Raw genomic sequence first — 13,367 nt, forward strand, 5'->3', positions numbered from 1 at the left:
GATGCCACTCTTATCCATTATACAAACCTTTGTGCATTAATAGGGACAGATATTCATATTACAGCTGTGTCCTCATACATCTAGCCTTCTTGTGCGTTAAACAGTCCATCTAATCGCACCATGCCGTGGCGTGACTCTGTAGCGCCAAGCGTCTTTCATGCGACTGTTTACCTTAAAATTATTCACACAGTGATGTGAATAGATAGCACAGGCAGCTTCTGCTGAGTATAATGATATGCAGCATGCCTATATTCTGTGTGTGTGTGACTGCGGGTGTATCTGTATGCCTATATTCTGTGTGTGACTGCGGGTGTATCTGCATGCCTATATTCTGTGTGTGACTGCGGGTGTATCTGCATGCCTATATTCTGTGTGTGTGACTGCGGCTGTATCTGCATGCCTATATTCTGTGTGTGTGTGACTGCGGGTGTATCTGTATGCCTATATTCTGTGTGTGTGACTGCGGGTGTATCTGCATGCCTATATTCTGTGTGTGTGTGACTGCGGGTGTATCTGTATGCCTATATTCTGTGTGTGTGACTGCGGGTGTATCTGCATGCCTATATTCTGTGTGTGTGTGACTGCGGGTGTATCTGTATGCCTATATTCTGTGTGTGTGACTGCGGGTGTATCTGCATGCCTATATTCTGTGTGTGTGACTGCGGGTGTATCTGCATGCCTATATTCTGTGTGTGACTGCGGGTGTATCTGCATGCCTATATTCTGTGTGTGTGACTGCGGGTGTATCTGCATGCCTATGTCCTGTGTGTGACTGCGGGTGTATCTGCATGTCTATGTCCTGTGTGTGACTGCGGGTGTATCTGCATGCCTATGTCCTGTGTGTGACTGCGGGTGTATCTGCATGCCTATGTCCTGTGTGTGACTGTGAGTGTATCTGCATGCCTATATTCTGTGTGTGACTGCGGGTGTATCTGCATGCCTATATTCTGTGTGTGACTGCGGGTGTATCTGCATGCCTATGTCCTGTGTGTGACTGCGGGTGTATTTGCATGCCTATGTTCTGTGTGTGACTGCGGGTGTATCTGCATGCCTATATTCTGTGTGTGACTGCGGATGTTTCTCCATACCTATGTCCTGTGTGTGACTGCGGGTGTATCTGCATGCAAAATGCTACGTAACAGTGTCACAGCCACTGATACTAACGTAGCATTTCGTATGCAGATACACCCGCAGTCACACACAGAACATAGGCATGCAGATACACCCGCAGTCACACACAGAACATAGGCATGCAGATACACCTGCAGTCACACACACAGAATATAGGCATGCAGATACACCCGCAGTCACACACAACATAGGCATGCAGATACACCCGCAGTCACAAACAGAATACAGGCATGCAGATACACCCGCAGTCACACACAGAATATAGGCATGCAGATACACCCGCAGTCACACACACAGAATATAGGCATGCAGATACACCCGCAGTCACACACAGAACATAGGCATGCAGATACACCCGCAGTCACACACAGGACATAGACATGCAGATACACCCACAGTCACACACAGGACATAGACATGCAGATACACCCGCAGTCACACACAGAACATAGGCATGCAGATACACCCGCAGTCACACACAGAACATAGGCATGCAGATACACCCGCAGTCACACACACACAACATAGGCATGCAGATACACCCGCAGTCACACACACAGAATATAGGCATGCAGATACACCCGCAGTCACACACAGAACATAGGCATGCAGATACACCCGCAATCACACACAGGACATAGACATGCAAATACACCCGCAGTCACACACACACAACATAGGCATGCAGATACACCCGCAGTCACACACACACAACATAGGCATGCAGATACACCCGCAATCATACACAGAACATAGGCATGCAGATACACCCGCAGTCACACACAGAACATAGGCATGCAGATACACCCGCAGTCACACACACAGAATATAGGCATGCAGATACACCCGCAGTCACACACAGGACATAGGCATGCAGATACACCCGCAGTCACACACAGGACATAGGCATGCAGATACACCCGCAGTCACACACAGGACATAGGCATGCTGCATATCATTCCAGAAGAAGATGCTGGTGCCAGTTATTCACATCACTGTGTGAATAAGACGCATTTGAAGGTAAAAAGTTGCATGAAATATGCTCTGCGCTACCGAGGCACACGGAGCTCCCGCGTTGTGTGGCGTAACTTGTAGCGCATGGAGGATAGATGTATGTGGACACATCTGTACTCTAAGGTTTACAGACACGTTTCTGGGTCACTTTAAATCACAGCACTTGCAATAATAAGCTGTATCTGTAGGTGCTTGTTATTACCGTACAGGACAGGGCTCTGCTGCGCACTCTTTTGTGGAGCTTGGATGAGGGATTTGGCTGCAGTGGGAATGATGTAATTGCTGTGAGCCATTGTTATCTCTGCTCACACAAACCATAGACAGAGCGATCACTCCTCCTCCACACGTCACAGGACAGGGCGACAGCTCGCGCACCTCCCATCTGTGTGAGAAAAAGGACAGGTTACTAAATATTCATTAGGCTGTAAGCCAGTGAGTGAGGGGAGTGTGGGGACAGCCAGTGAGTGAGGGAGTGTGGGGACAGCCAGTGAGTGGGGGAGTGTGGGGACAGCCGGTGAGTGAGGGCAGTGTGGGGACAGCCGGTGAGTGAGGGGAGTGTGGGGACAGCCAGTGAGTGAGGGGAGTGTGGGGACAGCCGGTGAGTGAGGGAGTGTGGGGACAGCCGGTGAGTGAGGGGAGTGTGGGGACAGCCAATGAGTGAGGGGAGTGTGGGGACAGCCAGTGAGTGAGGGGAGTGTGGGGACAGCCGGGGAGTGAGGGGAGTGTGGGGACAGCCGGGGAGTGATGGGAGTGTGGGGACAGCCGGGGAGTGATGGGAGTGTGGGGACAGCCGGGGAGTGAGGGAGTGTGGGGACAGCCAGTGAGTGAGGGGAGTGTGGGGACAGCCGGTGAGTGAGGGGAGTGTGGGGACAGCCGGTGAGTGAGGGGAGTGTGGGGACAGCCGGTGAGTGAGGGGAGTGTGGGGACAGCCGGTGAGTGAGGGAGTGTGGGGACAGCCGGTGAGTGAGGGAGTGTGGGGACAGCCGGTGAGTGAGGGAGTCTGGGGACAGCCGGTGAGTGAGGGAGTGTGGGGACAGCCGGTGAGTGAGGGGAGTGTGGGGACAGCCGGTGAGTGTGGGGACAGCCGGTGAGTGAGGGAGTGTGGGGACAGCCGGGGAGTGAGGGGAGTGTGGGGACAGCCGGGGAGTGAGGGGAGTGTGGGGACAGCCAGTGAGTGAGGGGCGTGTGGGGACAGCCAGTGAGTGAGGGGAGTGTGGGGACAGCCAGTGAGTGAATGGAGTGTGGGAACAGACAGTGAGTGAGGGGAGTGTGGGGACAGCCAGTGAGTGAGGGAGTGTGGGACAGCCAGTGAGTAATGGGGGTGTGGGGACAGCCAGTGAGTGTGGGGACAGCCAGTGAGTGAGGGGAGTTTGGGGACAGCCAGTGAGTGAGGGGAGTGTGGGGACAGCCAGTGAGTGAGGGGAGTTTGGGGACAGCCAGTGAGTGAGGGGAGTGTGGGGACAGCCAGTGAGTGAGGGGAGTGTGGGGACAGCCAGTGAGTGAGGGGAGTGTGGGGACAGACAGTGAGTGAGAGGAGTGTGGGGACAGCCAGTGAGTGAGGGGAGTGTGGGGACAGCCAGTGAGTGAGGGGAGTGTGGGGACAGCCAGTGAGTAATGGAGGTGTGGGGACAGCCAGTGAGTGTGGGGACAGCCAGTGAGTGAGGGGAGTGTGGGGACAGCCAGTGAGTGAGGGGAGTGTGGGAACAGACAGTGAGTGAGGGGAGTGTGGGAACAGACAGTGAGTGAGGGGAGTGTGGGAACAGCCAGTGAGTGAGGGGAGTGTGGGAACAGCCGGTGAGTGAGGTCCTTACCCTGTATATGCACAGATAATACATGCACCAGCAGCCAGTCCTTACCCTGTATATGCACAGATAATACATGCACCAGCAGCCGGTCCTTAACCTGTATATGCACAGATAATACATGCACCAGCAGCCGGTCCTTACCCTGTATATGTACAGATAATACATGCACCAGCAGCCAGTCCTTATCCTGTATATGCACAGATAATACATGCACCAGCAGCCAGTCCTTACCCTGTATATGCACAGATAATATATGCACCAGCAGCCAGTACGTACCCTTTATATGCACAGATAATACACGCACCAGCAGCCGGTCCTTACCCTGTATATGCACAGATAATACATGCACCAGCAGCCAGTCCTTACCCTGTATATGCACAGATAATACATGCACCAGCTGCCAGTCCTTACCTGTATATGCACAGATAATACATGCACCAGCAGCCAGTCCTTACCCTGTATATGCACAGATAATACATGCACCAGCAGCCGGTCCTTACCCTGTATATGCACAGATAATACATGCACCAGCAGCCGGTCCTTACCCTGTATATGCACAGATAATACATGCACCAGCAGCCAGTCCTTACCCTGTATATGCACAGATAATACATGCACCAGCAGCCGGTCCTTACCCTGTATATGTACAGATAATACATGCACCAGCAGCCAGTACGTACCCTTTATATGCACAGATAATACATGCACCAGCAGCCGGTCCTTACCCTGTATATGCACAGATAATACATGCACCAGCAGCCAGTCCTTACCCTGTATATGCACAGATAATACATGCACCAGCAGCCGGTCCTTACCCTGTATATGCACAGATAATACATGCACCAGCAGCCGGTCCTTACCCTGTATATGTACAGATAATACATGCACCAGCAGCCAGTACGTACCCTTTATATGCACAGATAATACATGCACCAGCAGCCGGTCCTTACCCTGTATATGCACAGATAATACATGCACCAGCAGCCAGTCCTTACCCTGTATATGCACAGATAATACATGCACCAGCAGCCGGTCCTTACCCTGTATATGTACAGATAATACATGCACCAGCAGCCGGTCCTTACCCTGTATATGCACAGATAATACATGCACCAGCAGCCGGTCCTTACCCTGTATATGTACAGATTATACATGCACCAGCAGCCAGTACGTACCCTTTATATGCACAGATAATACATGCACCAGCAGCCGGTCCTTACCCTGTATATGCACAGATAATACATGCACCAGCAGCCAGTCCTTACCCTGTATATGCACAGATAATACATGCACCAGCAGCCGGTCCTTACCCTGTATATGTACAGATAATACATGCACCAGCAGCCGGTCCTTACCCTGTATATGCACAGATAATACATGCACCAGCAGCCGGTCCTTACCCTGTATATGTACAGATAATACATGCACCAGCAGCCAGTCCTTATCCTGTATATGCACAGATAATACATGCACCAGCAGCCAGTCCTTACCCTGTATATGCACAGATAATATATGCACCAGCAGCCAGTACGTACCCTTTATATGCACAGATAATACATGCACCAGCAGCCGGTCCTTACCCTGTATATACACAGATAATACATGCACCAGGAGCCGGTCCTTACCCTGTATATGCACAGATAATACATGCACCAGCAGCCGGTCCTTACCCTGTATATGCACAGATAATACATGCACCAGCAGCCAGTCCTTACCCTGTATATGCACAGATAATACATGCACCAGCTGCCAGTCCTTACCTGTATATGCACAGATAATACATGCACCAGCAGCCGGTCCTTACCCTGTATATGCACAGATAATACATGCACCAGCAGCCGGTCCTTACCCTGTATATGCACAGATAATACATGCACCAGCTGCCAGTCCTTACCTGTATATGCACAGATAATACATGCACCAGCTGCCAGTCCTTACCTGTATATGCACAGATAATACATGCACCAGCAGCCAGTACTTACCCTGTATATGCACAGATAATACATGCACCAGCAGCCGGTCCTTACCCTGTATATGCACAGATAATACATGCACCAGCAGCCAGTCCTTACCCTGTATATGCACAGATAATACATGCACCAGCAGCCAGTCCTTACCCTGTATATGCACAGATAATACATGCACCAGCAGCCAGTCCTTACCCTGTATATGCACAGATAATACATGCACCAGCAGCCAGTCCTTACCCTGTATATGCACAGATAATACATGCACCAGCAGCCGGTCCTTACCCTGTATATGCACAGATAATACATGCACCAGCAGCCAGTACTTACCCTGTATATGCACAGATAATACATGCACCAGCAGCCAGTCCTTACCCTGTATATGCACAGATAATACATGCACCAGCAGCCAGTCCTTACCCTGTATATGCACAGATAATACATGCACCAGCAGCCAGTCCTTACCCTGTATATGCACAGATAATACATGCACCAGCAGCCAGTCCTTACCCTGTATATGCACAGATAATATATGCACCAGCAGCCAGTCCTTACCCTGTATATGCACAGATAATACATGCACCAGCAGCCAGTCCTTACCCTGTATATGCACAGATAATACATGCACCAGCAGCCAGTCCTTACCCTGTATATGCACAGATAATACATGCACCAGCAGCCAGTCCTTACCCTGTATATGCACAGATAATACATGCACCAGCAGCCAGTCCTTACCCTGTATATGCACAGATAATACACGCACCAGCAGCCGGTCCTTACCCTGTATATGCACAGATAATACACGCACCAGCAGCCAGTCCTTACCCTGTATATGCACAGATAATACACGCACCAGCAGCCAGTCCTTACCCTGTATATGCACAGATAATACACGCACCAGCAGCCAGTCCTTACCCTGTATATGCACAGATAATACACGCACCAGCAGCCAGCCCTTACCCTGTATATGCACAGATAATACACGCACCAGCAGCCGGTCCTTACCCTGTATATGCACAGATAATACATGCACCAGCAGCCGGTCCTTACCCTGTATATGCACAGATAATACATGCACCAGCAGCCGGTCCTTACCCTGTATATGCACAGATAATACATGCACCAGCAGCCGGTCCTTACCCTGTATATGCACAGATAATACATGCACCAGCAGCCAGTCCTTACCCTGTATATGCACAGATAATACATGCACCAGCAGCCAGTCCTTACCCTGTATATGCACAGATAATACATGCACCAGCAGCCAGTCCTTACCCTGTATATGCACAGATAATACATGCACCAGCAGCCAGTCCTTACCCTGTATATGCACAGATAATACATGCACCAGCAGCCGGTCCTTACCCTGTATATGCACAGATAATACATGCACCAGCAGCCAGTCCTTACCCTGTATATGCACAGATAATACATGCACCAGCAGCCGGTCCTTACCCTGTATATACACAGATAATACATGCACCAGCAGCCAGTACTTACCCTGTATATGCACAGATAATACATGCACCAGCAGCCAGTCCTTACCCTGTATATGCACAGATAATACATGCACCAGCAGCCAGTCCTTACCCTGTATATGCACAGATAATACATGCACCAGCAGCCAGTCCTTACCCTGTATATGCACAGATAATACATGCACCAGCAGCCAGTACTTACCCTGTATATGCACAGATAATACATGCACCAGCAGCCAGTACTTACCCTGTATATGCACAGATAATACATGCACCAGCAGCCAGTCCTTACCCTGTATATGCACAGATAATACATGCACCAGCAGCCGGTCCTTACCCTGTATATGTACAGATAATACATGCACCAGCAGCCAGTCCTTACCCTGTATATGCACAGATAATACATGCACCAGCAGCCGGTCCTTACCCTGTATATGCACAGATAATACATGCACCAGCAGCCGGTCCTTACCCTGTATATGCACAGATAATACATGCACCAGCAGCCGGTCCTTACCCTGTATATGCACAGATAATACATGCACCAGCAGCCGGTCCTTACCCTGTATATGCACAGATAATACATGCACCAGCAGCCGGTCCTTACCCTGTATATGCACAGATAATACATGCACCAGCAGCCTGTCCTTACCGTGTATATGCACAGATAATACATGCACCAGCAGCCAGTCCTTACCCTGTATATGCACAGATAATACATGCACCAGCAGCCAGTCCTTACCCTGTATATGCACAGATAATACATGCACCAGCAGCCAGTCCTTACCCTGTATATGCACAGATAATACATGCACCAGCAGCCAGTCCTTACCCTGTATATGCACAGATAATACATGCACCAGCAGCCAGTCCTTACCCTGTATATGCACAGATAATACATGCACCAGCAGCCAGTCCTTACCCTGTATATGCACAGATAATACATGCACCAGCAGCCAGTCCTTACCCTGTATATGCACAGATAATACATGCACCAGCAGCCGGTCCTTACCCTGTATATGCACAGATAATACATGCACCAGCAGCCAGTCCTTACCCTGTATATGCACAGATAATACATGCACCAGCAGCCGGTCCTTACCCTGTATATGCACAGATAATACACGCACCAGCAGCCGGTCCTTACCCTGTATATGCACAGATAATACACGCACCAGCAGCCGGTCCTTACCCTGTATATGCACAGATAATACACGCACCAGCAGCCGGTCCTTACCCTGTATATGCACAGATAATACATGCACCAGCAGCCGGTCCTTACCCTGTATATGCACAGATAATACATGCACCAGCAGCCAGTACTTACCCTGTATATGCACAGATAATACACGCACCAGCAGCCGGTCCTTACCCTGTATATGCACAGATAATACACGCACCAGCAGCCGGTCCTTACCCTGTATATGCACAGATAATACACGCACCAGCAGCCGGTCCTTACCCTGTATATGCACAGATAATACACGCACCAGCAGCCGGTCCTTACCCTGTATATGCACAGATAATACATGCACCAGCAGCCGGTCCTTACCCTGTATATACACAGATAATACATGCACCAGCAGCCGGTCCTTACCATGTATATGCACAGATAATACATGCACCAGCAGCCAGTCCTTACCCTGTATATGCACAGATAATACATGCACCAGCAGCCGGTCCTTACCCTGTATATGCACAGATAATACATGCACCAGCAGCCAGTCCTTACCCTGTATATGCACAGATAATACATGCACCAGCAGCCAGTCCTTACCCTGTATATACACAGATAATACATGCACCAGCAGCCGGTCCTTACCCTGTATATGCACAGATAATACATGCACCAGCAGCCAGTCCTTACCCTGTATATGCACAGATAATACATGCACCAGCAGCCAGTCCTTACCCTGTATATGCACAGATAATACATGCACCAGCAGCCGGTCCTTACCCTGTATATGCACAGATAATACATGCACCAGCAGCCAGTCCTTACCCTGTATATGCACAGATAATACATGCACCAGCAGCCAGTCCTTACCCTGTATATGCACAGATAATACATGCACCAGCAGCCGGTCCTTACCCTGTATATGCACAGATAATACATGCACCAGCAGCCAGTCCTTACCCTGTATATGCACAGATAATACATGCACCAGCAGCCAGTCCTTACCCTGTATATGCACAGATAATACATGCACCAGCAGCCAGTCCTTACCCTGTATATGCACAGATAATACATGCACCAGCAGCCGGTCCTTACCCTGTATATGCACAGATAATACATGTACCAGCAGCCAGTACTTACCCTGTATATGCACAGATAATACATGCACCAGCAGCCGGTCCTTACCCTGTATATGCACAGATAATACATGTATGTGCTCCGTGCAGTGCAACATGATTTGTCCTGTTGCAAAGTTAATTGCTCCCAACTCATAATCATCCCATTTATCTTATGACACACGTATAAGGATGATCTAACATGGCTGTCTGTGTGTAAAAGTACCATCCCTGTGATTCATTATGTCAGAGTTTGATTAATAATAGGGATATTTTTCTCAGCTTCTCCTACAGGTATTGACACAACTCATTATAATAATATCAGATACACCTAGTAGACGTTCCTTACAGCGGAGGACAGCTCCTAGGGCTACAGGGATTGTGCCGTGTCTGCGGCTTCAGTGTTTGGTTGCAATTCTCCTCCAGAGTTTCTTCCTTGGCATAAAAGTCCACACAGATGTAGCTGAGCTCCAAAGTACCTAAAATACGGGATGGAGATGACCCAATTGTATCAGTGTTTGTATGTCCATAACTACGGGTGATAGACACGTTATGGCTGTCAGACACCTCTATATGATAACTCAGCCACAGGGCGGTACTGTATGTACTGTCGTCTATAGAAAGGGCACGCCGTTTTGTATCTTTATTTGCTAGTACGCATCCGGATGAGGTCACATTGTCGCGGTACATGGGCATCAACTATTATTAAGGCGTATTCCACACATTGGGCCTAATACAAAGCGGATCGCAGGTTGGGCGTAATGGCGCCTGCATTGTGTGCACTCGTCATCATTATCAATGCGCCCTTGCGACAGCCTATATAATTAGTGCAAATCATACTTCTGAAAACAGGCGTATTTACGCCTGCGCCCAACTTTGTACAGACCACAAATCCGCCCATCAAGAACTTTGCCTTGTGAGAACACCCCAGTTAGATCCCATGCGTTGCTAGGGGAGATGCTTCTGAAATGCGTAGGACTTTGCAGTGCTCGCAGTAGTGTACAGTTGGCTACGGAGCATGCTCAGTGCAATAACATGCAAAATAATGCTCTGCGTACAACTTAGCATCAGGTCACAGCCCTCCCGCATACATTACATACCTTGTATTGCCTTTTATACAAGCATCTTATAGTCATTTTCCTACAAACCATTATCTCCTTTTTTGAAAATCTCTCTGGAAGGAAAACAAGTATGGCTGACAGACACAGACTCAGCATGCGAAGTGATGGCAGAGCAGGGAGGAGGGGGAGGATATTGTGACTGTGGTTGCCATGGTAGTCACATGACATGATGCAAATTCTACAGAATTAGCAATTATAAAAAGCAGTTGTATAACTAAATCCGGGGAAGGGGTGAGGGGGGGGGGGGGGGTGTGGAAGGAACCACCCAGATGCCTCTTATAGTCCTGCTACATAGATTAATAATCTATTTTTATTGTTGTTATAATATCAACATCACCGACTTTGCTACGCGTTTGTGATTGTGCTTAGTATGTTTAGTGACGTGTCCTCCTGACAGTCACAGCAGTGCTGCACATTTCCCGACCTTCTGTGTATTGTACTCACCAGTGCCGCAAGTCACGGAGCATTCCCCCAGGATCGGGCTCCAGACGTAGACAGCTGTCCTGTTCCAGTAGTGGGCGCTGGTGAGCGGGTCGTCTTTATTTATGGAGGAGATGACTTGCTGTGGAAGGAGAACACACAGCACCCACAACGTTTTGTAATAGTGTGTGAATGACGCTCATAAGATGAAGTATAATATCATATATATACTGTATATAATTTCCAGTGCTGGCAATGAAATCCCCAGAGCGCTTTGGCTTGTACTCACTCTGTCCCAGCCCATAGGACACACGCTGACCATACATGGGACCACGGCCGATGGCTTCTCTTGCCCCAAGCATTTAGCCTCATCCACAGTGGCCTCCAAGCCCGACAGATACTGCATGCAGGAAACGTTCCGCTTTGCCAGGCCTGATCCGCACACTGCTGAGCAACCCCCAGACTCTGCCGCCTCCCATCTATGTACAGGAAATAAGTTCTATATCACAAGGAGAGACCAATTGTACCTTCCTGCTCACGCACAGTCCTGAGAGCTACACACAAAGGGGTTGGATATGGGATCTCGGCAGTCAGAATCCCGACCCAATTAGTGACGTGCCCTAACCCACCTTTCCCGCAGCCTGACCCTCCCCCTAGTGCCTAACCCTCCTCCTATCCCTAATACGTACCGTCGGGATGCTGGCGGTCGGAATTCTGGAACCAGGAATCTGGCTTCTGTCGTGATTCCGGTTGCCGTTATTGTGACCGCCGACAGAGATTCCGATGACATCCCACACAGAGGTGTCGTTTGCAAACGGCGATGGCAGTGGGAGAATTGCTGCCGCACATTGCTGAGGCCTTGGGTTCATTTCTGAATAGACCTTATCTGTATAGAGTTTGTAAGTGCTCCAGGTTTTCTGTCACATACTGGTAGGTTACCTAGCTTCTGCTAACACGTGGTAGAGAAATAGATTGTAAGCTCCATTGTGGTAGCTACTGCTGCAAATGAAGAAGTAGCCTCAAATTTGGCAAAAAGTTTCTCCCCATGTAATATTAACAGCAATATCCTTCCCCGGCTATTTGGGGTGATAGCCATCTATGGGGATGCTAGTGATGCATATATAACAGGGACAGCGGCAATACATGCACCTCCAGCTGTCCTCCTAACATAGCAGAAGCCATCCACAGGAAGACGAAGGCTTTATTATTAAAATTAATTGTATAAAAAAAATAATTCCCATCCATTTGTAAACTATTTATTGTTTGGGGGGAAACTGCGACTGGAAGCCCATGTAAAGGGGTCAGCAGAAGATTTTCCATCACTGCAATTAGCGGAAATAGAAAATCTATTCTATTGCGGCATCTTGATAAATAGACCCCTTAATATTCTCTCCAAGAGGCCTATTTATCAAATAATATCTGGGGGAAATCCCCCCAAAATACCTGTCTTAGGAAAGGGAGGGGGGTACCCGCAAATATTGAAGCTCTCTAGATGTACCGTGGAGGGACCACAACAGATATCTCCAATATATGCTTTATCCCCCCAATTCTGACAGATTAGCCAAGCTCCGGAATGCGTCGGGCACACGCGCAGCGGGCGAAGCAGAAAGTGATCACGGATCTGATCACTTTACGTTGACTGATCACTGGGACGGGCTTCTATCAGAGCCCCCTGTCCCAGCGACTGAGGAATAATACATTCAGGCAAATGAGAATTCCTTATTGCTAAGAGTTGCGGCAATAAGTAATCCTTATTTTCGGGGGCAGACCGCATAAATTAATAAATATGCCCCTAAAACATTGTGTTTTGGTAGCGCGATACAGAAAGCTTGCACCAGTGATTGTAGAGCGCAGGTTGCAGCGCGCATGTTTTCAGTCTGTGTTACGCTAAGGATCATTAATCTGGGATTTATAGATTATTTATAGTCACACTATGTATAATTCTGCTTTATGAGGAGTAATACAGGTAACTGTAAGGAGATTGTGGGCTGGACTCGGAGGTGGGCGCTAACTGCACAGAGGCGGGCGCTAACTGCACGCACTGCCAATAGGCACACAGTTGGCCAATGTTATAAGTAGGGGAAGGCGGGGCTAGTTGTCACAGTTGTTACAATGAATCTAAAGCCACGGCCACATCGC

The 13,367-nt window shown here is 49.0% G+C and overlaps 1 protein-coding gene across 1 annotated transcript in view; it reads right to left on the bottom strand.

Moving 5' to 3' along the window:
* Window positions 1–13,367, bottom strand: part of ADAMTS13 (ADAM metallopeptidase with thrombospondin type 1 motif 13) — a 73,749-nt gene that overhangs the window by 25,347 nt on the left and 35,035 nt on the right. The window contains exons 22-25 of the mRNA XM_088459727.1: window positions 11,518–11,707; window positions 11,253–11,370; window positions 10,037–10,166; window positions 2,348–2,527 (exon numbers count right to left, since the gene is read on the bottom strand). Of these exons, the coding sequence (XP_088315853.1) occupies window positions 2,348–2,527; window positions 10,037–10,166; window positions 11,253–11,370; window positions 11,518–11,707 (618 nt within the window). The remainder of the gene's footprint in view (window positions 1–2,347; window positions 2,528–10,036; window positions 10,167–11,252; window positions 11,371–11,517; window positions 11,708–13,367) is intronic.

The sequence above is a fragment of the Taudactylus pleione genome, unplaced genomic scaffold (genome assembly GCF_031769625.1).
Source record: "Taudactylus pleione unplaced genomic scaffold, aTauple2 ptg000927l, whole genome shotgun sequence".
NCBI lineage: Eukaryota > Metazoa > Chordata > Amphibia > Anura > Myobatrachidae > Taudactylus > Taudactylus pleione.